Source organism: Neofelis nebulosa, chromosome 1 (genome assembly GCF_028018385.1).
Source record: "Neofelis nebulosa isolate mNeoNeb1 chromosome 1, mNeoNeb1.pri, whole genome shotgun sequence".
Taxonomy (NCBI): Eukaryota; Metazoa; Chordata; class Mammalia; order Carnivora; family Felidae; genus Neofelis; species Neofelis nebulosa.
The window spans coordinates 108,284,663-108,308,922 of record NC_080782.1 but is presented as its reverse complement, the minus strand read 5'-3'; the positions used below and the strand labels follow the sequence as shown (position 1 = coordinate 108,308,922).

The following is a 24,260-nucleotide window of genomic DNA, read 5'->3' as shown; positions in this document are numbered from 1 at the left end:
TTAGGAAAGGAGCCTGGTGGGGGAACCAAGAGTTTGGACTGCAAAATTGAGGAGAGTACTGAAACACCTGCTCTAGAGGACTCCTCATCATCCCCTGTAGATATTCAGCAACATTCCTGGCAGGTTTCCACAGACATTGACAACACTGAAAGGTGAGTGGGAAGTTACTGCCAGTATTCCTCCAGTTCATATTCTTAGGGGCTACAGAAGTTGAGATTTTCTCTTTCATATTCTTATTTCAGAAAACTGAGCTAGCAGAAGGTAAGGAGTCCAAACCCTGCAGTAGAATGGTAGAATTTCCAGTAGTCATAGGCTCCCAGGGCTCTTTGTATCCCACTCCAACACATTGTGTCTCCATGGAAATGAAAACAGTGTGCTCCCATGGGAAGGCAGAAAGTTGGATCCATATACCATCACAGTTCACCCACAGGGCTGGGTACTAAAATTTCCATTTGCTTAAAGGGAGAGGAATCCAAAATCATGCAAATATGCCTCCAGTAGTCTCTTAGATTTCAGGTGTATGGAATGGCCTGCTTAGGTTCCAGTCCACGGCTAAGCATTCTGCCCAATTGACAGACAGCTTTTCGTAGTGCTCCCTTCTCTTGCTTTCCCAGAATGCAGCTGAGGGCCCCTTGGTGGCCAAAGCGAGTTAATGCACTTACCTTAACAAGCACCAGATCACTGCTAGATAGGGAGTTTCCTTCTTGGGAAGAAGAGATTCTAGAGTAATTCAGTTTCACTTAGGGAAAGGAAGCAATAATAATATAATAATAAGTGCCATGGCTCATATACATGCTAAAATACCATTCTGTGAGGCAGGAGGACAAGACCCTTATTTATTGGCCTTCACAGTGATATCATGTCCTTTGCTACTAATGTCCCTAGAGCTGGCACAAAGCAGTTGAATGAATACTGGGCAGTTCCACTGAGTGCTTTGTGTAGAGTTGAATCATTGACAAGATAATGAACATTTTATTTTTTTTATTTTTAGAAATGTAACACACAATGGAATTTATAGCCATTGTGGTTCTACTTTCAGATTGTAATATAATTCTAAAGCTAATTACTGAATTTCTGTGTTTATAGAAAATTGAAGCATGTGGTAATTATATGCTATTAATAAAACTTGGATTTTGTATAAGCTTGGAAATCTAACAATTCAAACAATAAAGCTGTTTGGCACAGTCTGATAGAGCTATAGACAAATGGTGAGGGAATGATTTATCTTAATTTATGAAATAGAAAATGCTTTGCTCTATTTTCAGGAAGAAATATCTGCCAGAGGGCCATGATCAGGGCATAATCCATCAGCAAAGACATTTGCTTTTTCAGAAACCAAGCACAGCATCTATATCTAAGCCTTCTGAGCTTTTAAGAAAGCAAGCTATGGCTGGCAATAAAAATAAGACAGGGTGGAGTTGGGTTGAAGATGGTGGCATAAGAAGATGCAAACTCACTCTCTCTCATGGATCTGACAAATACACAATGATTTATAGAATAAATTCCTTTGAAAAAGAACAGCAAATTGGATGAACAGAGCATCCACAACACAAGACGGACAGGACAGCATTGAGAAGGGTAGGAGAGGCGAAGAGTGTCTTGCCAAAAAGACTCCACCCTAAGTGCCATGATCCACCATCAGGAGGGATCTCAAAAGTACAGTACTTTTCCCTAAGAAGTGAGGGGTTTGTCCTCCACACCAGGCACCCCAACCCTTAGATCCTACATGAGAGGTATGAGCCCCCTAAATGTCAGACTTTGAAAACCAATGAGGATTACATCTAAGATAACTGTAAAACTGAAAGAAATGGAGAACCCACTCTTAAGGACTCAGATTTACTCACTCTGGGACCCAGCACAAAAACACCAATTTGAAAAGTGCCTAGATCATACGTAAAGGAAAACAACTTACTCAACTTAAAGTACCTGCCAGAGAGGCAGGAAAATGTTCGGATTTTATCCAGAGACAGAGACATTGGTGGCCACCATATATGTGACCTCTTCCTACCTTGCTAAGTTCAGTATTGGTAGGCACCATTGTGGAACTATCCCTCTAACCTGTTAGACCTGGTGAGCATGCCCACAATCAGAGCAAAACCACACATCATAGCCAGGCCAAGTGCCAATTCCACCCACCCTGATACCACAAATACAAACCTGCCACAGCAGATGGCTGTGTGCAGCCCATAGAGGGGACAATACTTGGGCGCCTAGCTCTGGTGGTTAGAAGGGCTCCACATGACATCTCCTGTCCAAGGACATTCTTCAAGACTGGAAGGTGTAGTTGATTTGACTAATACATACAAACCAACACAGAGAGTAAGACAGAATGTTTCCACAAAACATTATGTTTCAAACAAATAAACAAAAAACAAAACAAAACATCAGAAAAAAATATTAATGAAACAGATAAGCAACCTACCTGATAAAGTGTTTACAGTAATGGTCAGTAAAGATGCCCACTGAGCTGGAGAAGAATGGATGAACATGGAGATCCTCAACAAAGAGACAGAAAATATAAGAAAGTTTCATACAGTAGTTACAGAGCTGAAGATTACAATAACTGAACTGAAAAGTACACAAGAGGAGTTCAACAGCAGGCTAGATGAAGCCAAAAACCAGATCAACAAGCCAGAAGACAAAGGAATAGAAGTCACCTGGGCAAAACAACAAAAAGAAAAAAGAATTTTTAAAAAATGAAGATAACTTAAGATAACTTTGAGACATTAAGTGGAGAATAATGTTCACATTATAGAGGCTTGAGAAAGAGAAGAGAGAGAAAAAAGGCCATAAAACTTATTTGAAAAAGTAAGAGTTGAAACTTTTTTAATCTGAGGAAACAATCCAGGTTTACGAAGCACAGAGAGTCCCAAATAAAATGAACTCAAAGAAATCCACAAGACACATTATAACTAAAATGGTAAAAGTTAAAGATAAGAGAAAATCCTAAAAGCAGCAAGAGAGTATGCTAGCAGATTTTTCAACAGAAACCTTGCAAGTCAGAAGAGTGGCATAACATATTCAAGTGCTGAAAGGAAAAAAAAATCACCAAGAATTCTCGGCAAGTTATTCAAAATTAAAAGAGCGATGAACAGTTTTCCAGATAAGCAAAAGCTATAAAGGAGCTCATCCCCACTAGCCCAGTATCACAATAAATGTTAAAGTGACTTCTCTAAACTGAAAAGAAATGATACAAATAATAACAAGGGAATAAATATAAAATCCTACTGGAAAAGTTAAATATGTAGTAAAAGTAGTAAATCAACCACTGACAAACCAACTATGAAGGTGAAAAGACAAAAATAGTACAGTTAACTAAAACTACAAAAATTAAAATGATGCATAAAATAAAAAGATGTAAAAATGTGACATCAAAAATATAAAATGAAGGGGAGAGAAAAAAATGTAAAGTTTTGTCATGCTGCTATTATCTCAAAACAGACCATTATACACATAGGAACTTGTATGTGAACTTTATGGTAAGCCATAGAGCAAAAACTTACCATAAATACACAACAGAAAATGAGAAAAGAATCTAAACAAAACATAAAAAGAGCCATCAAACCACAAGGGAAGAGAGAAAGAAGAAAAGAACAGAGAGGAACTACAAAAACAGCCAGAAAACAATTAACAAAATGGTAATAAGTACTTATCAGTGGTTACTTTAAATGTAAATGGACTAAACTCTCCAATGAAAATATAGAGTGACTGAGGGATAAAATAAGACCCATCTATATGCCATCTACCAAAAACTCACTTCAGAAGTAAGGACACACACAGACTGAAAGTTAAGGGATGGAGAAAGATATTTCATGCAAATGGAAATGAAAATAAGGCTGGTGTAGGTATATTCATAGCAGACAAAGTAGACTTTAAAACAAAGACTATGATAATAGGGGGATGCCTGTCTGGCTCAGTTGATAGAGCATGTGATTCTTGATGTTGCAGTCATGAGTTCAAGCCCCACACTGAGGGTATAGTTTACTTAAAACAAAGACTGTAATAATAGACAAATAAGGGCATTACATAGTCTAAAGGGATCAATCCAACAAAAAGACATAACACTTTTAAATATATATGTATCCAACAAAGAAACACCAAGATATATAAAACCAATTATTAACAGACCTAAAGGAAGAAATTGACAGCAATACACTAATAGTAGAGGACTTTAACATCCAATTTACACCAATGTAGAGATCATGCAAAGCCAAAATTAATAAGAAAACAATGGCCTTAAATGATCCATTACAGCAGATGCACTTAGTAGATATATACAGACATTCCATCCAAAAGCAACAGAATACACATTCTTTTCAAGTGTACATGGAACATTCTCCAATACAGATCACATGTTAGGCCATAAAACAAGTCTCAGTAAATTCAGGAAGACTGAAATCATATCAAGTATCTTCTCTGACTACAATGGTATGAAACTAGAAATCAATTACAAAAAGAAAACTAGAAAAACCACAAAAATGTGGAGATGAAACAACATGCTACTAAACAACCAATGGGCCATCAAAGATGTCAATAAAGAAATTAAAAAAAAAAAGAGACCAATGAAAACAGAATTATGACATACCAAAATTTGTAGGATGTAGCAAAAGTAGTCTAAGAGGGAAGACTATAGCAGACTTAACTCCATAGGCAAGAAAACTATCAAATAATCAACCTAACCTTACAACCTACAAAGGCAGAAGAAAAGCAAAGCCCAAATTCAGTAGAAAGAAGGAAATAGTAAATGCAGAGTGAAAAGAAATGAAATAGAGACCTAAGGCGGGGGGTGGAGGTGGGGGACAATAGAAGATCAATGAAACTAAAAGCTGGTTCTTTGAAAAGATAAACAAAACTGAAAAACCTTCAGCTAGACTAACCATGAAACAAGAGAGAAGTCTCCCATAAATAAAATCTGAAATCAAAGAGAAGTTACAGCTGACATCACAGAAATGCAAAGGACCATAAAAACTACTCCAAACAAGTATATGCTAGCAAACTGGACAATCTAGAAGAAATGGATAAATTCCTAGAAACATACACTCTTCCATGACTGAATCATGAGGAAATAGAAAATATAAAGAGACCAATTACTAGTAAGGAGATTGAATCAGTAATCAAAAATCTCCCACATAACAAAAGTCCAGGACCAAGCAGCTTCAAGGTGAATGCTATGAAACATTCAAAGATTTAATACATATCTTTCTCAAACTCTTCCAAAAAATGTAAGAGGTGGAAACACTTCCAAAATCATTTTATAAGGCTAGCATAACCCTGATACCAAAATCAGACAAAGCATCACAAAAAAAGAAAATTAGAGGCCAATGTCATTGATGAACATTGATGCAGAAATTCTCAACAAATTATTAGCAAACCAAAGACATTAATACATTATTGTATCCATACACTATGATCAAGTGGAATTTATTCCAGGGATACAAGGACGGTTCAACATCTGCAAATCAGTCAGTGTGATACACCAGATCAACAAATGAAGTATAAAAATCTGTATGATCATCTCAATAGCTGCAGAAAAAGCATTTGACATAATTCAACACCATTTTATGAAAACTCAACAAAGTGGGTATAGAGGGAACATATTGCAATATAATAAAGGCCATATATGATAAACCCATGGCTGACATCACAGTCAGTGGTGAACAGTTGACCACTTTTCCTCTAAAATCAGGAATGAGACAAGAATGGCCAATCACTTTTATTCAACATAGTAATGAACATCCTAAAAACAATAATTAGGCAAGAAAAAGAAATAAAAAGTGTCCAAATCCTAAATGAAGAAGCAAAACTGTCACTATGTGCAGATGACATGATACTATATATAGAAAACCAAAAAAACTCCAACAAAACAATGTTAGAATTAACAAATTAATTCAAAAAATAATAATAAATTCAGTAAAGTAGCAGGATACAAAATCAACAAACAAAAATCTGTGATAGCTCTATACACTAATCACAAACTATCAGAAAGAGAAATTAAAAAAATAATTCCATGTAAATTGCATCAAAAACCTGTGAAAGACCTACACACTGAAAAACATAAGACACTGATAAGAGAAAATGAAGACAACAAATAAACAGAAAAAAGTATCCCATGCCTATGGATTGGAAGAATTAATAGTGTTAGAATGTCCACAACTATCCAAAGCAATCTACAGATTCAGTGCAATCCTTATCAAAATTCCAGTGAAATTTTTCACAGAACTGGAACAAATAATTCTAAAAATTGCATAACACCACAAAAGATGTTGAATAGCCAAATTATTGTTGATAAAGAACACAGGTGAAGGTATTACACTCCCTGATTTCAAGCTATACAACAAAACTACAGTAATCAAAACCATCTTATATTAGCATAAAAACACACACACATCAATAGAACAGAATGGAGAGCCCAGAATTAAACCCCCACATAGATGAACAATTAATTTATGACAAGGAAGCCAAGATCATACAATGGAGAAAGGACATTCTCTTCAACAAATGGTCCTGGAAAAAATAGACAGCCACATGACCACTCTCTTATACGATGCACAAAAATTAACTGAAAAATGGAGTAAAAACCTGAATGTAAGATCTGAAACCATAAAATTCCTGAAGAAAACATAAGCGGTAACCTCCTGAACATGAGTCTCAGTGATATTTTTTTATGTATAGGATTCCAAAGGCAAGAGAAACAAAAGCAAAAAATAAACAAATGGGATTACATCAAACTGAAAATATTTTGCATAGTGAAAGAAATCATCATTAAAACAAAAAGGTGATCTACTGAATGGGAGAAAGATTTTGCAAAACATATATCCAATAAAGATTAAGATCCAAAATACGTAAAGAACTTATACAACAACAAAAAAGAAACAGTCCAATTAAAAATGGTCAGATCTGAATAGACATTTTTTCACAGAATACATAGTTGGCCAACAGACACATATAAAGATGTTCGACATCACTAATCATCAGAAACACAAATCAAAGCTAAAATGAGATATCACCTCCTACCACTTAGAAGAGCTAGTACCCAAAAGACAAGAAATAACAAGTGTTAGCAAGGATGTGGAAAAAAGGGATCTCTCATACACAGCTGATGGGAATGTAAATTGGTGCAGCCACTATAGAAAACAGTATAGAGGTTTCTAAAAAAAAAATAAGAATAGGACTAACATATGATCCAGCCATTCCACTTCTAGGTATTTATCCGAAGAATGTGAAAACCCTGATTCAAAAAGATATATGCACCCCTATGTTCATTGCTGCAGTATTTATAATAGCCAAGAAATTGAAACAACCTAAATTTTCATCAGTGGATGAATGGATAAAGAAGATCTGGGGTGTGTGTGTGTGTGTGTGTGTGTGTGTGTGTGTGTGTTTTAAAATGGAAAACTATTCAGCTTGCTATTTGCAACAACAGAATTCACCTTGAAGGTATTATGCTAAGTAAAGTTAAGTCACACAAAGAAAGACAAGTACCATATAATTCCACTCATTTGTGGAATCTAAAAAAAAACAAAAGAAAAGAAAAATAAACTCATCCATACAAGAGAACAGATTGGTGGTTACCAAGGGGAAGGTTGGGAGATGGAGGTAGGCGAAATGGTTGAAGGGGGTCAATTATAGGGTGACGGATCATAACTAGACTCCTAGTGATCACTTTACTTACAGTACATACAGATGGCAAATTGTAATGTTGTACACCTGAAACTTAAATAATGCTATATGCCAATTTTACCTCAAATAAAAAAAAAAAAAAAAAAAGGAGAGTATAGCCCACGGTTTTGAAGTTCAGTCTTCAAGTCAGATTCAGGTCAAAGGAGGTGGGAATGACAGAGACAAGTGGGCACAAGAGACCTGGCCTGGTAGAGCAGCTTTTCCTAGGTTCCCCCTCTGTCTGCCCTAGGAGATCAGTGGATCTCACCCTGGGTGGCATATTAAAATCACCAGGAGGGCTTTTTTTTTTTTTTAATTTTTTTCTAATGTTTATTTATTTTTGAGAGAGAGAAAGACAGAGGGACAGAGTGTGAATGGAGGAGGGGCAGAGAGAGAAGGAGACACAGAACCTGAAGCAGGTTTCAGGCTCAGCTGTTGCACAGAGCCCAATGTGGGTCTCGAACCCACGGACTAGGATCATGATCTGAGCCAAAGTTGGCTGCTTAACTGACTGAGCCATCCTGATGCCCCAGGGGGGCTTTTTAAAAACACTGATTCCTAGGGCGCCTGGATGGCTCAGTCGGTGGTTGAGTGGCGGCCTCTGCTCAGGTCATGATCTCACAGTTTGTGAATTCAAGCTGTGCATCAGGCTTGCTGCTGTCTGCACAGAGCCTGCTTTAGATCCTCTGTCCCCCCTCTTTCTGTCCCTCCCTCGCTCCCACTCTCTCCCTCTCTCAAAAATAAATAAAACATTAACAACAAACAAACAAACAAAAACAAAAAACAAAAAAACATTGATTCCTGAGCCCTGTCCCCATAAACCGCTCCCATGGGGGGTGCAGTCTCGGCATAAAGTGATTCTCCAGTGCAGCACCAGGACTGAGAATTGGCGCTTTCCAGGAGACTCTGCCTGAGTCTCACATACAGCATTCCTAGCCCATTCCCACCCTGTGCTTCCCCACCTCCCATCCCACCTGCCCTTGAGAATTTTACAGAAAATCAGAATGTGCTCCTTGCACTTCTGGATGTAGGGCCCTGCCTTCCTTTCTTCCCCTCCCCCACTTTCACCTTTTCTCTCTAGAAATATCCTTTGCAGCTTATTAGCATCACTGCCCCAGAAACATCTCCTCATACCTATGGGAAAGAATTCTAAATGCTTTTAAAGGTGTTATTTCTATACCTGATCCACAAGTCTGCTTTCCTCTCCTTTTCCAATCAGCTATTCCTGAGAAAGAGTTCTTTTTTACATATTAGTCAATATTTAAGGAGAGACACTATGGGGTCTCGGGCCTCCCCTAGGACCAGTGGTCCTCCAACCATACTCAAGAGAATAGTTGTGTTTCAAGAAAAGAACTGAGAGGCAGGGGTGCCTGGTTGGCTCAGTCAGTAGAGCATGTAACTCTTAATCTCACAATTGTGAGTTCAAGCTCCACTTTGGGTGTGGAGCCTACTTAAAAGAAAAAAGAAAAAGAAAAGAACTGAGGGATTTCATACCGAAGATTAAATAGTGGTTCTTTTTCTTCATAGAGCAAAAGAAAAATAAGTTAGTAGATAGAATTTCCTCAACTTGAGGATTATACTCTCAAATAAGCTTCCTTAAATCCTTAGTACCAGCTATTGCTTGCCTATTGTGGAATGAACTAAAAGATGAATCTGATTTTTGCACTGGTAAATGAAATCTACCACTACGTCCTGTGCTTTCAAGAACACTACGTCCAGTGGATGACCACCTGAACTATGGTCCCAAGGACTTGAAACGTCCACCTTACCCTTACCCCAGACTGGAAGCCCCCTGAGCAGGCTTACTGCTGCACGTTTGGCGGTTTTAGGATCATATGCACTCTAAGACGAGGGAGGGGAGGTGTTGGAGGTATGGAGTGACTTACCTACGGGCAAGAGGAAGGTCCAGCTTTCCCAGGTGCTTCTCTCTCCCTGCCTGCCTCTCTCTCTCTCTCTCTCTCTCTCTCTCTCTCTCTCTCTGTCTCCACCCCCACCGCCCACCCCCCCATCCCAAACCATTGTGAAGAGCGCTTCTCTGAAGGTTTTACAATTTGTCAGTCTCCCAACATTCCAAGCCAATTTAATAAATGTTGAGCCCTGTAAATCCCTAACACCTGTGTTACACTGATTTTCAATCACCATAATGAGACACTAACAAGTGAACCTGTACAGCCACAATAGCCTCCTGACCATAAAGCCTGAGAGCACCATCACCCAGCCTCAGCTTTGCCCAGAGTACCTCTGTTACTCAAGTTGCATGACCTTGACCTCCCTCTTATACAACGGCAATACTGTCCTCATTATCAGAGAAGAGTCTGGTCCCACTGAAGGCAAGAGGAGGGCTCCCACAGCAGAATGCCCTGCGGCAATGTTAGCCAGAGTAGTCTTGTTCCTTCCAGAGCCATCAATCTCAGATATTTTTTCTTACAAAAACAAAATAAATTCAATATTTGCCCACTGGAAACTAGAGCTTGTACAATTAAGCACAGACTCTTGTCTGTCAATTGTCTCACGCAACAGACTGGGATTGCATTTCAAAAATTTACAGCTGATTATTTTTTTCTTTTTATCACTTTTACAGAGACATGCGAGAAATGAAAAACCTTTTAAGCAAACTCAGGGAAACTATGCCTTTACCATTGAAAAATCAAGGTAAGTTCTCGTCATTTTTCTTTGAGGCAGAGGATGTTGTTAACACGATAACCTTGGGACTTGTTTCTTGAGAAATTACAAGTTTGTTTTACACAAACAATAGAAGGCATTGAATATACAGTCCTCTCTCTTCAAGAAGATATGATAATGAAAACAGAGTCCCTCAGGCGAGCACAGTTGTGCTCTGACCCTCAAGCAGAGGCCTCCTCTACTGGCCCTGTCAGTCAAGGGCATGGATTCATTGCCATGCTGTGGAAAGCACTGTACCAGGAGTGGCAGATACAAAGGAACTGGAAACTTGGCCCTTGCCTTTAAGAAGTTTACGGCCTATAGGAGGACACTTAAGAAACTTCCAAAGGAAGCTCTCTGCCATATAGATGTTCACTTATCTAAAAGAAGTAATAATAACATATACTGAGACCTCACATTGTGCCACTGTGGTTCCACACCCAATTCCAATATGTGGGGGTGGTTTTCCACACCACCAAGCAATTAGGAGACACCAGCGGGGTGTTCTGCAATTCATCTGAATTCTGACAAGACAGGGAGACAGCACCAGATCCCCCAAGTTAAGGGCTACACATGACTGGCCTCCCCCACCACTTGGGATGTACAGGTTAGAAACTCCAACGGCCCCTCCATGAATTTAGTTAATCAGCTACAGCGGCTCACAGAATTCAGAGAAACATTTTACTCAGTAGATCACCAGTTTATTGTAAAAGGATATACCTCAGGAACAGCCAGATGTCAGATGCCAAGTACAGAGTGTGGGGAAAGGACAAGGAGACTCCATCCCTTCCCAGGTGCACCATGGTCCTCAGATCTCCACCTGTTCACCAACCTGGAAGTCCTCTGAACCTGTCCTCTGAACCTTGCTGGTTTTTATGGAGGCTTCATTATGTAGGCATGATTGATTAAATAAATCATTGGCCATTGGTGATTGAAATGTCTTCAGTTCCTTCCCTTCCCCGGAGGTTGGGGGTGGGACTGAAAGTACCACCCCTCTGATCACAGAGTTATTCTCCTAGCAACCAGCCCCCATCCTTAAGCAGTTTTTGAAAGTAACCTCATTAACATAACAAAAGGCCCCTTTACGCTGTCATCACTTAGGAAATTCCAGGGATTTTTAGGAGCTCTGTGCCAGGATTGAGGTGGGAGACCAACGTATATTTCTTACTATAAATCACAATATCACAAACCACTATTCTAAATACTTTATATGGATTAACTGTATTAACTTATTTAACTCTAATAACGCCTTTGAGGGAAATAACGACTGTTTCCCAATTTACAGGAAACTGGGGCAAAGAGAGGTTAGCTAACTCTGCGAAGGTCACACAGACTGTAAATAGATGGTTAAGATGTGGTCCCAGGCAGTCTGTCTCCAGAGCTAGCCTATGGAAATATACACCTTCACACAGAAATGGAAAGGTATTTTCACTGGAGTGAAACTTCCATAAGGGAACCGCCTCTATATGCTTTTGTCAACTATTACTGTAGCTTCTGTACCCAGAACGATGCCTGGCACCTGGTAGTAAAACCCCCGGCATACACGATAAATGTGTGTTCAATCTGTGCCCAACTTTGCAGTCCCAGGGTCTGAAGATCCGTACCAAGGACTTGAAGGAGCACGTTCCCCTACGTGGCCAGAGCGGCGTTAAGTGAAGCAAGCACCAGCTTCGGAGAGACATAACCAGAGGGTGGGGAAAGGGTTTTTAGAGTAAGAAAGAAACTCCTGTGGTTCCCCCTGATCAAAGCCTGGGTGGAGGGAGGACAGGGTGCTGGTTGCCTTTGAGAGGATTTGGCAGCAGAGCTGGGAGTCTGCTGGCTCAGGGAGCAGCAGAAGGTGGCAGAAGGTGGAGAGGTGCAAGTGGGAACACCAGATGAAGAGGCCGACAGGTAGCGCGGCCTGAGCTCCACGGCAGGGAGGCGGGGTGTAAGGAAATGAGAGGCAGGGGTGCGGAGCATCAATTAACTCGGAGCCCCCCTGAAGGGCCTAGAATCAGACTAACGGGCTTGAGCCACAGGGGTGGTGGTGTAGAGGCCTTGCGGTGGTTCCCGGAAGCAGACATTGCGGTGTCTAAATGGGGTGTCTGTCAGATCAGATGGGGGCCCCCAAATGCAGGGTGACGATCAGGTGGAAGCCAGTGGCTTGGGAGATGAAGGGATTCACCAGAGGCAGAACAAAGGAGATAGAAGTTTATGGCCTACACCTCAAGGAAGCCGCGGGCTGAACAGCCGAGGAGAGGCTGTCTGCAACCAGGCGGTGGGTGGGGGCTGGTTTTAAAGGGGGAAGACGAGGAGGAATGGAGACATATGGAATGTTCCCTTTTTTGGTAACTGTGCCTGGTGGGAAGTAGCCCATTGGTGGGGTAGGGTCTATGGCTATTTTGAGGTGGCCACCTGATAGATGGGCCTGTGTTCAGCCAGGTGGTCGCCGTGGGCCCTTTCTGCATTCCACCTCACAAGCCTGTTTGCCTAAAAGTGGCCTCTACAGACACAGTGTAGTGATGAGAGAGCCCCCCCGACCACAGCATGGAAGACTGTTGCTAGAAATCCGCATGGTGGTTGGGACCAGGGACTTTGGATTAAGGCGATGCTTGGGTTTGAATGCTGGCCCTGCCCACTTACCAACTTTGTGCCCTGGAACAAGCTGTTTAACATCCAGCCATTTCATTTTCCTCAGCCCTGAAAAGGAGATGATAGCATTATTTACTTCAGAGGGTTGTCCTGAGGTTTAAATGAAGCACCGCTTGTGGAACGTCTGCTAGGGACCTTTCAGAGAGCAGATGCTGACAGGTGCTTTATTGTTATTGTTGTTGTTGGTATTGGTATTCTTTACCAGCTGGCCCACCCAACCTAGCTCAGGAGAATGCCACATTCTCATCAAATAGAACAGCCCCTGCTACCACGCATTGATCTTGAGCCTGCAGTACAGAACATCGGTCTCTGTGACTTTGGAGTTGGAGCCATGTCTGAAGCTATTCTCAGTTTCTTTATATGTCTGACAAGTTCCCCCTGTCAGCAGCATGGAGGTCTCTCCCTGTACCTCACAATCAGGAGCCCAGGAGGATGAGTACCAGAGCCCTCAGAAAGAATTTATGTGTGGCATGTAGCCACTATTTTAAGTCAAACCATCCAAAATATTTGCTCTACATTTCATGAAATGCATCCAATAGTTTCCAAAATGTGCACTAATGAAAAAATGGAAATTTCATTTTATTTACCTAGGACATTTTTATAGTCAAAAAAGTATAAATATTTTGTATAACTTTGTATTACTTTTATAAAAAGAAAAAAGTAGAATTTTAAATATATTTTTCAAATATAATAATAATAAATGATTGGTACTGTGAATAAAACCATGAGTGAAAAGGGCATAGTCCAAATAAATGATATTCAAGATTTAAACTTTAAATCTGTGTGGAGCAGAAAAAGGAAAAACCTAGGAGATTCAAGGACCTGTTCAGGAGGGAATGAAGCAATAGGATTTTGAAATTAAAAAAAAAATTGAGGTGAAGGCTTCAATTCAGGTAATTTCAGATCTCTTCACTTGGGGGAGAAATGGGACCCTCAGCATGTGATGCCACATCTCTGTTCTTTACATGTTTCATGGGTACTCACAGCATGATGTCACTATGAGCTGAACAGTAGAGAAAGGGGGTAGTGAGTCTGAATCAGAGGGTCTGAGAAACCCTGAAGGAAGGAGAGCAGGTCTCTTGGGTCCCTCTGGGAACATTTTTTTAGCAGATGCATATGGCACCATTTTAATGAACAAATCGGTCAGATCCTCTGTCTGATTCCATAAACCAAGAAAGACCATAGGGGCTTCCCATGACCTTCCTGGAATTCTTTTGCACAGATCTGTTTATTATACAGGTCTAGGTTAATACATGCAAGAAATGGTGTGGGGTAAAATGTGGAAAAATGTATCCCAGTTCTTTTCTCGAGGACCTTATTGTCAAAACATCTTTGTAACTGGATGAAAACCATTATAGAAAGCCATCTGTTTTCTTTCTGGCTCTTTCTTTCCTTTCTCTTTTTATTCCATTTACATGTGGGTCTGAAGCAGAGAGAGAAAAGGGAAAAGATACCACTACTGGTTCCCTTTTTTCCAACCATGTGAAAATCCTGCCAGGCAGGTGCTGGGGGATTCTACAACGGAGACGCTCAGATGCCCCTGTTCTCCAGGCTCCACCCTAGTTCTCAACTCAGAAACTTCCATGTTTATTTCAGCATTTAAGGGTTCAAACGTATCTCCCCCCCTTTCCTACCACAATCAAAACTTGACTCAACAACAGTTTGTTTTAAATTGATTTTCAGTGGCCAATAAAGGAAGGTGGCCAAGAGCAAGAATTTTAATGGGTAGCGATTATGCCCTCATTTCAGACAGTGCCTTTTCTTTCCCATCCTTCCCGTTTAAGACTGGAGACAAAGAGATGCACAAAAGAAAAGTGAGCTGTCCTCTTTCTGCCGCGGCTCCACAGCAGGCTTCTGACCACGGTCAGGTCTCCTGGCTCTCAGCCCACTGTTCTTGCCACTGCTTCAGCGCCTCTCCTGTCCTACATTCTGGGTCACTGGCAGTGCTGTAGGGAGCTTCATTAATTATGATAGTCTTGCTGTGTCAAATGGATTACAAATGGAACCACCTGTGGGGAGCCTGCAAGGTTACTGACAAAGGCTAAAAGGAGATTGGAGAGTGAAGGACAAGCATCTTCTAAATGCGTGTTGTAATCAAACAAAACAAGGTGGCAGAAATAAATTAGGCCTGAAAGACAGTTTCACCTTTTCCAGAATTCTGACTTAATGAATGCTGTAGGGTGTGTTTGTACATTCACTCTTGCCTAGAATGTGGTTGTTGAGACCATACGTGAGAATCCGTCTGAAGGGGATCAGTCAGGAATTGAATCTGCTCTAGAATGGGTCCCCTCCTGGAGACAGTGCTATTCCAGACTAAACTGGGTCTAGGAACAGTTCCCCCAGACTCATACTCTCAATCCACTCCAACCTGGACCCCCTGTATCCATCCTAGTCATGTCAGCAGAAGTGTTTGATATCTAGCTAAAGAACATTGGGCAGTTATGCCACCTGGTAGCCTAGAGATGACCTTTTAAGTCCTTTCACCAGGGCTTCACATAAAGACTTTGTGTGCTTCAGTCTAGTGTCTGAATGTTATTCTGGGTAGTTTTACTCCAGGAGCCCCATATCCTTTGTAATCTCTTCAATCTTTCATCCGGGATTCAGTATGACGTATGTACTTCCCTCTCTGCTCCAGTTAATTCACACATCAGTTTCTTAATGCATTACTCTATGTTCAGCCCCTACTCACAAACGTTACATGCCTACTCATTGTCTACTAAAGGAAGAACAGACTTCTTTCCCTAACATCTGGTGTCCCCACCATCATCTAACATGTGATGGTATCCTATAATGTGCCAAGTTCTGTGTCAGGTGCTGGGGATATCTCTCCCCCTAGAGGCTCTCTCTCTCAACAGAACAAATTGGGTGAGAATTACCTGTGAAGCCTTCCCAAATGACATGCTTCCCTTCATAGAGTTTGGGATAATGTTTTGGGGGTAGGGCATGTGAATTCTAAAATCAACTAACACGCAAACACACACACACACTATTGGAAAGACAAAGAAACTAGTGCTTAGAATACAACAGTGCCATAATAGCTACAGGTCACTACAAAGACATATTGGATTCTCATCTAGCCATATTGGAGTTGTAAGGGGCTGGGGTGTGAGATGGGGGAGAGGGTTGTTGATATCAGGGATTGCTTTTTGGAAAGTGAGTTGAGATTTCTTAGGATGAATCAGTTAGCCAAAGAGGTGGGGGCGCCTGGGTGGCTCAGTCGGTTAAGCGTCCGACTTCCGCTCAGGTCGTGATCTCTCGGTTTGTGAGCTCGAGCCCCGCGTTGGGCTCTGTGTGACAGCTCAGAGCCTGGAGCCTGCTTCAGATTCTGTGTCTGCCTCTCTCTCTGCCCTTCCCCCACTCACATTCTGTCTCTCTCTCCTTCAAAAATAAATAAACATTAAAAAAAATTTTTTTAGGGGCGCCTGGGTGGCGCAGTCGGTTAAGCGTCCGACTTCAGCCAGGTCACGATCTCGCGGTCCGTGAGTTCGAGCCCCGCGTCAGGCTCTGGGCTGATGGCTCGGAGCCTGGAGCCTGTTTCCGATTCTGTGTCTCCCTCTCTCTCTGCCCCTCCCCCGTTCATGCTCTGTCTCTCTCTGTCCCAAAAATAAATAAAAAACGTTGAAAAAAAAAATTAAAAAAATAAATAAATAAATAAATAAATTTTTTTAAAGAAAGAGGTGGAAAAAAGAAAAACAAAAAGAGAGATGAAAAAAAGTCGAGGCAGAAGCTTCTAGATATGTGAAGATATAGGAGGAGACATAAGAGCAGGGCATTTTGTTGAGCTACAAGCACTTCATTCGTTGGTAAAGTGGTTAGAAAAGAGACATGAAAGACTAGAGAGGTAGGAGGATCTATATCATTAAGGCCCTTATAAGCTATGTTAAGAGGTTTGGATTTGGGGCACCTTGGTGGCTCAGTAGGTTAAGCATCCAACTCTTGATGTCTGCTTGGGTCGTGATCTCGCGGTTCATGAGATCAAGCTCTGCAATGGGTTTAGAGCCTGCTTGGGATTCTCCCTCTGCCCTTCCCTGCCCCTGTTCTCTTTCTTTCTCTTTCTCTCTCTCTCTCTCTCAAAAATAAAAGGGGGGGGGGGTTGGATTTTATCCTGAAGCCATTGGAGGGGTTCAGTTAGGAGATAGTTGCAGTAATCCAGGTGAGAGATGCTTAAGATCTGACCTAGGGCCAGGGGATTGGAGAAGAGGATGTGAACAACTGATGGGCTGCACAAGAGGGAAGGCAGAATCAAGGATGAAACCCAGGTTCAGACTTGAAAAGCGAGGTGAATGATGTGTCTATTCACTAAGTCAGAGAGAACAGAGGAGGAACGGTAGAGATAGAGGATGATTGAAGTTTTGGAGATGGAGGAACTCCCAGAGCAATGCTCAGTGGTGAACACTAGGCATACAAGTATCATGCTGAGGTGAGACATGTGAGCTGGGAGGCTGGAAATACATATTGAAGCATCATCAGCATAATGGTAATTGAAGCGAGACCCCCCCACAGAGTGTAGGTATAGAGAAGATCCTAGAATACCAAAATTTAAGTTTCAAGGGGGAAAGAATTGCAGTTTACAGAGGGGACTGAAAAGAAAACCAGAAGAACATTATGAAATCAGTCAAAGAAAGTTGTAAGCTAATCTTGAAGGAGGATTGGCATTTGCCTAAGAAAGGAGGACTAAGAAATGGTGTGTGTAAGGGCAGAGAGCCAAGAGAAGGTATGGCCATATTTAAGGAATTCTATGTATTTCTGTTTTGTACTATTCCCTCCTTCATACACCCTTCATTCAAGACTAGATTGTTTCTTGGAACAAAATTCAAGTTGCCTTTGACCTCTATGACTTTGTTCACACTGTTTTCTCCATCCAGAAAGCCCATCTTCCCCTTCACCAAATTTGCAAGTTCTCCTCATCTCTTGTGGCCCAGAAAGAACACCAAGACCTCCATGATTTCCCACAATTGTCTTCTTCCTTCTCCTCCACTTGGGAGTAAGTCCACCCTTAAGAGTTCTCAAAGCATTGTATTCATATCTCTCTTATGGTATTCCTAATAAAGCTTCATAGTTACTCAAGTGAACATCCTTGAGACCAAGAACCACCTTTCTGTTAGGACCCTCAACACCCAACATGGAGCCTGTACTTAGCAGGCCTTTGATTAATGCAGGGATTCTCATAGTGTGGCCTCAGGACCAACAACATCAACATGTCTGGGAACTTCTAAGCAATCCAAATTCTCTGGCCTCACCCCACACCTACTGACTCAGAAATGCTAGAGGTGAGGCTGTACTTGAACACGCTATCAGATGTTGCTAATGCAGCTAAGGTTTGAGAACCCCTGAGTTTGCTGAAGGTCTCCTTTTCTTCTAGAGTAGAAATTTGCAACTACAGTTACATTATGAGCACTTCTCTGGATTCTGAGAACATAGCTTTAAACTTTAAACTGAGCCTGGGTGGCTCAGTCGATTAAGCAACAGAATTCGGCTCAGGTCATGATCTCACGGTTCATGGGTTCAAGGCCCTCCTTGGGCTCTGTGCTGACAGCTCAGAGCCTGGATCCTGCTTCGGATTCTGTGGCTTCCTCTCTCTCTGTCTCTCTGCCCCTCCCCTTCTCTCTTTCTCTCTCTCTCTCTCTCTCTCAAAAATAAATGAACGTTAAAAAAAGGGTTAAACTCAAATGCTCAGCTGATTATTTGCAATCTTATTTTTATGTCATTCTGTTTATTAACATATCATCTGTATAACCAATCTTTTATTAGCAAAAGAAATCTGAGCAATAGAGAAGTGGTATCATAGTGCCTTACGTGGCGGCAGTGTCCCTGGCTTTTGTAGTATCCAGGAATTAAGCTTTGAATGACCAAGATTTTAACTTGCTGATGGCTGAATTACCTGTTCTCCTTCTCTTTCACTTTCTCCTCTGCTTTCCTCCCTCCCTTTTCCTTTCTCCACTTTTCATTTTCACATCTAAAACTGTCCTTGGTTACAGTTCTCTCAGAGCATATGCACTTTGGAGAAAAGATGCTACAAAAGTCTGAAATGTTCACAATAAAAATCAAAGGTTTCCCAGCAAGGTCAGGTGAATTCGCCCAGAAAGTGAAGCACAAGTGGGGAAACATTCCATTTCCTTCACAACCTTTTGGCAGCCCATAATTTCAGAGACAGGATTTCAATCAATGTGGAAAGACATCTTTCCTTGGAGCTGAATCCACTCCAAACCATTCCAAGCAGACTTGCTGCTGCTGAATTTCAGCATTTACTGCCGGTGTCAGCTTCCCAGGGTGTAGGAAGCTGCTCTGAATTTCTGCCAAGATTGTTTGAGCTTTTGTGTCACCTCAGCCCTAGGTGATGATCAGATAAGCTCTGGGCTAGGCAAAGGTGTCACAAATGCTCAAAAAGATGCCCCAAACGAGCGGTCATCCTTAATAGGCAGCCTGTCCTTTGCTTAACATCTGAGCACTTTCTCATCAATTCTAACACTTCTATTCACCTATGAGTGCTCTGTATGTGCACATGTATATATAGCACTCACAAGTGAATGTATGTGTGCATATCTATCTAGCCATAGATAGGCAGAGACAAAAAGAGGGCTGAGTGAGGAGAATTTCAATAGCATAAAAGGTTTTTTTGATTTGCTGTAACGAATGCACAAAAGTCAGTCTTGATAGAAATCTCATAATACCTGTGCACAATACCTGTATGCTTTTAATACATAGAAAAGAGAATGTGGGAGGTGCCTGCGTGGCTCAGTCGGTTGAGCGTCCGACTTCGGCTCAGGTCATGATCTCATGGTTCGTGTGTTCAGGCCCCGGGTCAGGCTGTGTGCTGACAGCTCGGAGCCTGGAGCCTGCTTTGGATTCTGTCTCCCTCTCTCCCCGCCCCTCCCCACTCATGCTCTGTCTCTCTCTGTCCTCAAAAATGAATAAACGTTAAAAAATATTTTTTTTAAAAAAAGAGAGAGAACGTGGGAGCAAACATGACACCACAGGATACACATGTACAGTTTTTTCGTAAATACAACATGTAGCAGGCATTTCCTCATGCAGTGGGAACAATACACATCTATCTGCACTGCATTTTATAATATATAAATAAATACCCATTAGCTCACTATGCCAATGTCTTAAATGTTTGGAGAAATGGAAGGATATATGGGCATTCAGGAAATAGATCTTCCAGGTCTTAAATAGAAATAAGATTTTTTTCTTCCCTATAAATGTCTTCATAGTTTTGGTGATTCTGTTCAAGGAAATATTAAATTCCTGGTGCACGTGCATTTCAGAAAGCATAATCAGTATTCAGAGAGATACCAACAGATAAAATTCTTTATTCTTCAGTCTGCTGTACCTTTGTCTTACCCAGATAGGTTGTTTATCGATCATTTGGTGGTTAAAGAAGTAAGAGTCCTAAAACTGATGGGAAAGTGAGTTATTATTTCTTTTTTTCTAAATAGACCATGATTCATCTCTGAGAGATTCTCCTGAGAAATCAGGCTCGCATATAGTATTTGACATTGCTTTCAGTGTCTTAACTATTTGGGGCAAGTTTAACTATAAAAGAGAGATGTCCTATTTTTAGTCTCAAAATGTTGACATCCAGAATACAGAAAATTGCTTTTCACGATGGAAAGGACAAAGAGAGTACTGTTTTTCTCCACATTCACAAAATATGAATCTTAAGAGAGAGTATTAACCTGTGGAGACTGGGAGAGTACACTGTTTGATGAATTTGATGTGCTCAGCTAGGGTACCTGTTTTCTTCCCTGGCCTGTGACTTGCCATTCTGGTTCTATCTAAATGTACAGCATGGTGCACCATTCCAAGGAACACTGTCAACTTGGTGAGTGATGCTAATTTACAAATAAGTGTGACACATGACAGCCTTTCGGGAGGGGGAGGATAAGCCCAGGCACTTGGATGACACAATTTATGTGAGAGGACTGGAAAGCCGACACTTGTTTTTGTTCTGGACAGTTTACTGAGCATCTAGGCTCAGCAATCAGGAAAAGCAACCCTCGTCTACAAACCAGTTTTATTGATGTGGGGCACATTTTTCCCTTACCCATCTCTTCATCTAACCCCTGACTCTGGGCTCCTTCCCAAGGTCCTATATCCCAAGGTAGGATGGAGAAAGGAGAGAGCCCCTTAGCTCTGCTCTGGGAGGGTGGTGCAACTAGTCCTGGAAAAGCTTAGGTACATAAGAGTACCAGAGCCAACCAACCTCTTGTGGCCCCTAGCCCCATTCTGATTATGTCCTAGTGCTGCCCACATTGGCAATTTCCAGGTCATCTCCTCATGGTCCTTCTCCAGCCTCTGGGACCAGACTGCCAGTTCCGCTCCAACAGGCTATTTCTACCCACGCTCTCTTTTGGACTGGACTCTTTCTTTAAAACCCAGCTCACTAAACTGAATTTGGTTTACTGGTTTATTTCTTCATCTGCTTGTCATCATGCTAAAAATTCCAAGCCAAAACTTACAAATTCAGCAGCTGGCAATCTTCTCAGAATGCCATTGTATACAGAAACCTATAGAAATCGCTAGCCAAAGACTCAACACAGAATAGTTGAGACTTCTTCCTGAGGCAATAAAGTAGGTGAGTAGAGGCAACACAGTGGTCCTATGTAAAGGAAAAGAGGAAATAAGAGCTGTATTTACTGAGTGCTTCCTCTGTGCTAGGCACTGAGGACCTCACCCAAGCTTAATGTCTTTCATAGATTGTTTCATTTAATCTTCACCTAAGGTAAGTGTTATTAAACCCTATTTTGACTAGGGGAAAACTGAAGCTTAGCAAGCTTCAAGTTACATGTTCACATAGAGCTAGTAAATAGTGGAGGCAGGTTTAGAAAAGAGGTCAACCTTACTCCAAAGCACGGGCTCTTTCTAAAAAGCTATGCATCTCCCAACTGAAAGAATGTCTTGAGCAGTTTACATTTAATTCTAAGGAGTGGTTTGCAACTGTAGGCTCTGAGCTCCCCATCACCACCAAAAAAAGAACATTTGGCCCTATCACAGGACATTTTTGGTTTTCACGGCTGGTGGAGCAGTGTTATTGGCATCCAGTGAGTAGGGAGAGGCCAGGGATGCAGCTAAGCATCCTACAGTGCTCACGACAGCCCCAACAACAAAGAATTATCTTGCCTAAAATGTCAACAGTGCTGAACAAGAAACCTTGATTCAAAAGATGGTGGATTTTTAAAGCCAATTCATAAAAACCCCAGTTATTGTTTGTAATTCACTCATCTGTACATTCTGTCCCATCACAGATGACAGCAGCCTTCTAAATCTAACTCCCTACCCCCTGGTTAGAAGACGGAAGAGAAGGTTCTTTGGGCTGTGTTGTCTTGTCTCAAGCTAGGCAACTCCTCCTGGAAACCCACCAATGCGAAGACCTGAAAATATCACAGAACCTGAGGACCTCCAGACAGCTGAACCACAATTATTGGTTTTTGACTATGTTTTCTATGCTTCCTTATTACTTTTATTCGCCTCCCTCTACCCTTTTAAATGATTTTACATGTGAAAGCAGCTGCTGTCAAGGGGGGTAAAAAAAGATTCAAAAAGCAGGCTGTTTTTAAAAGGATTTTTAAAGCTGACATTGTGCATGTCTGCTCCAAACCATACCATGACAGATGCGAGAATTATGGTTTTTAAATTATTTAAAGGTTTTTTTTAAATGTATCATACAGAGAAAAATTATTTCATGTATAATAGTATATCTTTAGCTCTTGCTGATCTCATGTTAACAATTTATCATATATGAAAGTCTTTAAACATAGAAATCTCTCTAAAACTGCAAAACTGTGTTCAAAAATCCAATCTATCAATATTATTAGAGATAATATTATAATCAAACATATACCACCTCACCTATTGCTTTGTGCTCATTCACATCTAGTCTTCCATTCTGTCGGAATCCAAGAGCTTCTACATAAAAACATCTTAATTTATAATGCAACAAAAACCATATATGGAAAGTATTTAAATTTTGTAAATACACAATTATCCTAATACCTTCGTACAATGCATATGGGCAACTAATTTCCTTTTGATCCAATGGTGTCTTTTTCAGCTTCTTGGAGAATGAAGTAATCCAGTTAGAAAATGGTGTAGTAACATATACAATTACCCTCAAATGTAAAATTGAGTATTATCACATTTTGTTCTAATTGAAATCTGAAGCATGATGTCTGCACAGCAGCATAGTGTTAAATCTTATAGGGCATGCCGGAATTAGCTCAGATCGTAAAAATATTTAACATTTTCTGTTAATAAAATCTTTTTAGTTAAGCTAAGCTTGTCTCATATTAGATGACTATGCAGATATGACTTTTCCGATGTGTACTTGGTGTCTTGTCTTATGCTTAGAATCTTGAAAGCAGGACACATTAAGCAATACTATATTTTAGAAAGGAGGAAGCCACACGCTTCGATTTTCTGCTCACAGTTTTGTTATGATCTTCCTCACTAAACCTGTAACATGGTACAAATTTTGTTATATTGTCCCCTGTTCTTCCTTGGCCCGTTTCCCAAACAGTATTTCCCATGGGTTGAGAGATCAGACCTTTGGACTTTTTTTTCTTGCTTTCCAAAACCTAAATGACCCTAAAGAAGGACAAGAAGCAACCAGTGTCCAGTACAATAAAAGGATGGGCTAGATGCCTATAATTAGTTTATTCAAGATGCATTTTTAATCCCAACCCTATACTTTCTCAGTACTTAAGTGCACAGGCATTTATAGGTCCACCAATATTTTGACCTAACAACTAAATTTATTAAAGCTGTTAGCTTTACTGAAGATGAAGATAGGTATATATGAAATAACGGAATAATTATTGTATTAGGTTGAACCATATGAAATTGCTGGCATTGGACTGTTTTGACCTATAAAAATAGCATTTTCATATGGTTCAACCAAATATCTGATGTTGTGAAAATTATACTTGGAATTGTCTTCTAGCATTTGTGATTGAAAGCGAACAGATTAAAAGGTTGGAAGAGATCTCAAAAGGCTACACAGGTGTCTCTTTAGATCATACCAGCTCACTTGGGGCCTTAATCTTGGAATCCAGAGTTGTGTTCCAATGACCTGGTAATGAATGCACGGTTGTAAGTATGCCTGACTCCATATAAAGAGGTATCTCTGAAACTTATATGAGAAAACCACAACTTTCTAAATCAAATATTTGTAAAACAGTTATTGGAATATGCTACTTAAAGACCCTTAGAATGAATACCCCCTTGGAAAGCAGGGAACTACTCCCAGATTTATCTGGTCTGTAAAGCCTGATTTCATAAATCAGGTTTGACTAAAGCTTACTATG

General features: G+C 40.8%; 1 protein-coding gene across 1 annotated transcript in view; it reads left to right on the top strand.

The window, feature by feature from the left end:
• Window positions 1-23,231, top strand: part of RGS7BP (regulator of G protein signaling 7 binding protein) — a 104,451-nt gene extending 81,220 nt beyond the window's left edge. Inside the window, exons 4-6 of the mRNA XM_058731415.1 lie at window positions 5-152; window positions 10,241-10,311; window positions 22,203-23,231. Of these exons, the coding sequence (XP_058587398.1) occupies window positions 5-152; window positions 10,241-10,311; window positions 22,203-22,294 (311 nt within the window). The 3' untranslated portion in view covers window positions 22,295-23,231. The remainder of the gene's footprint in view (window positions 1-4; window positions 153-10,240; window positions 10,312-22,202) is intronic.
• Window positions 23,232-24,260: the final 1,029 nt, after the last annotated feature.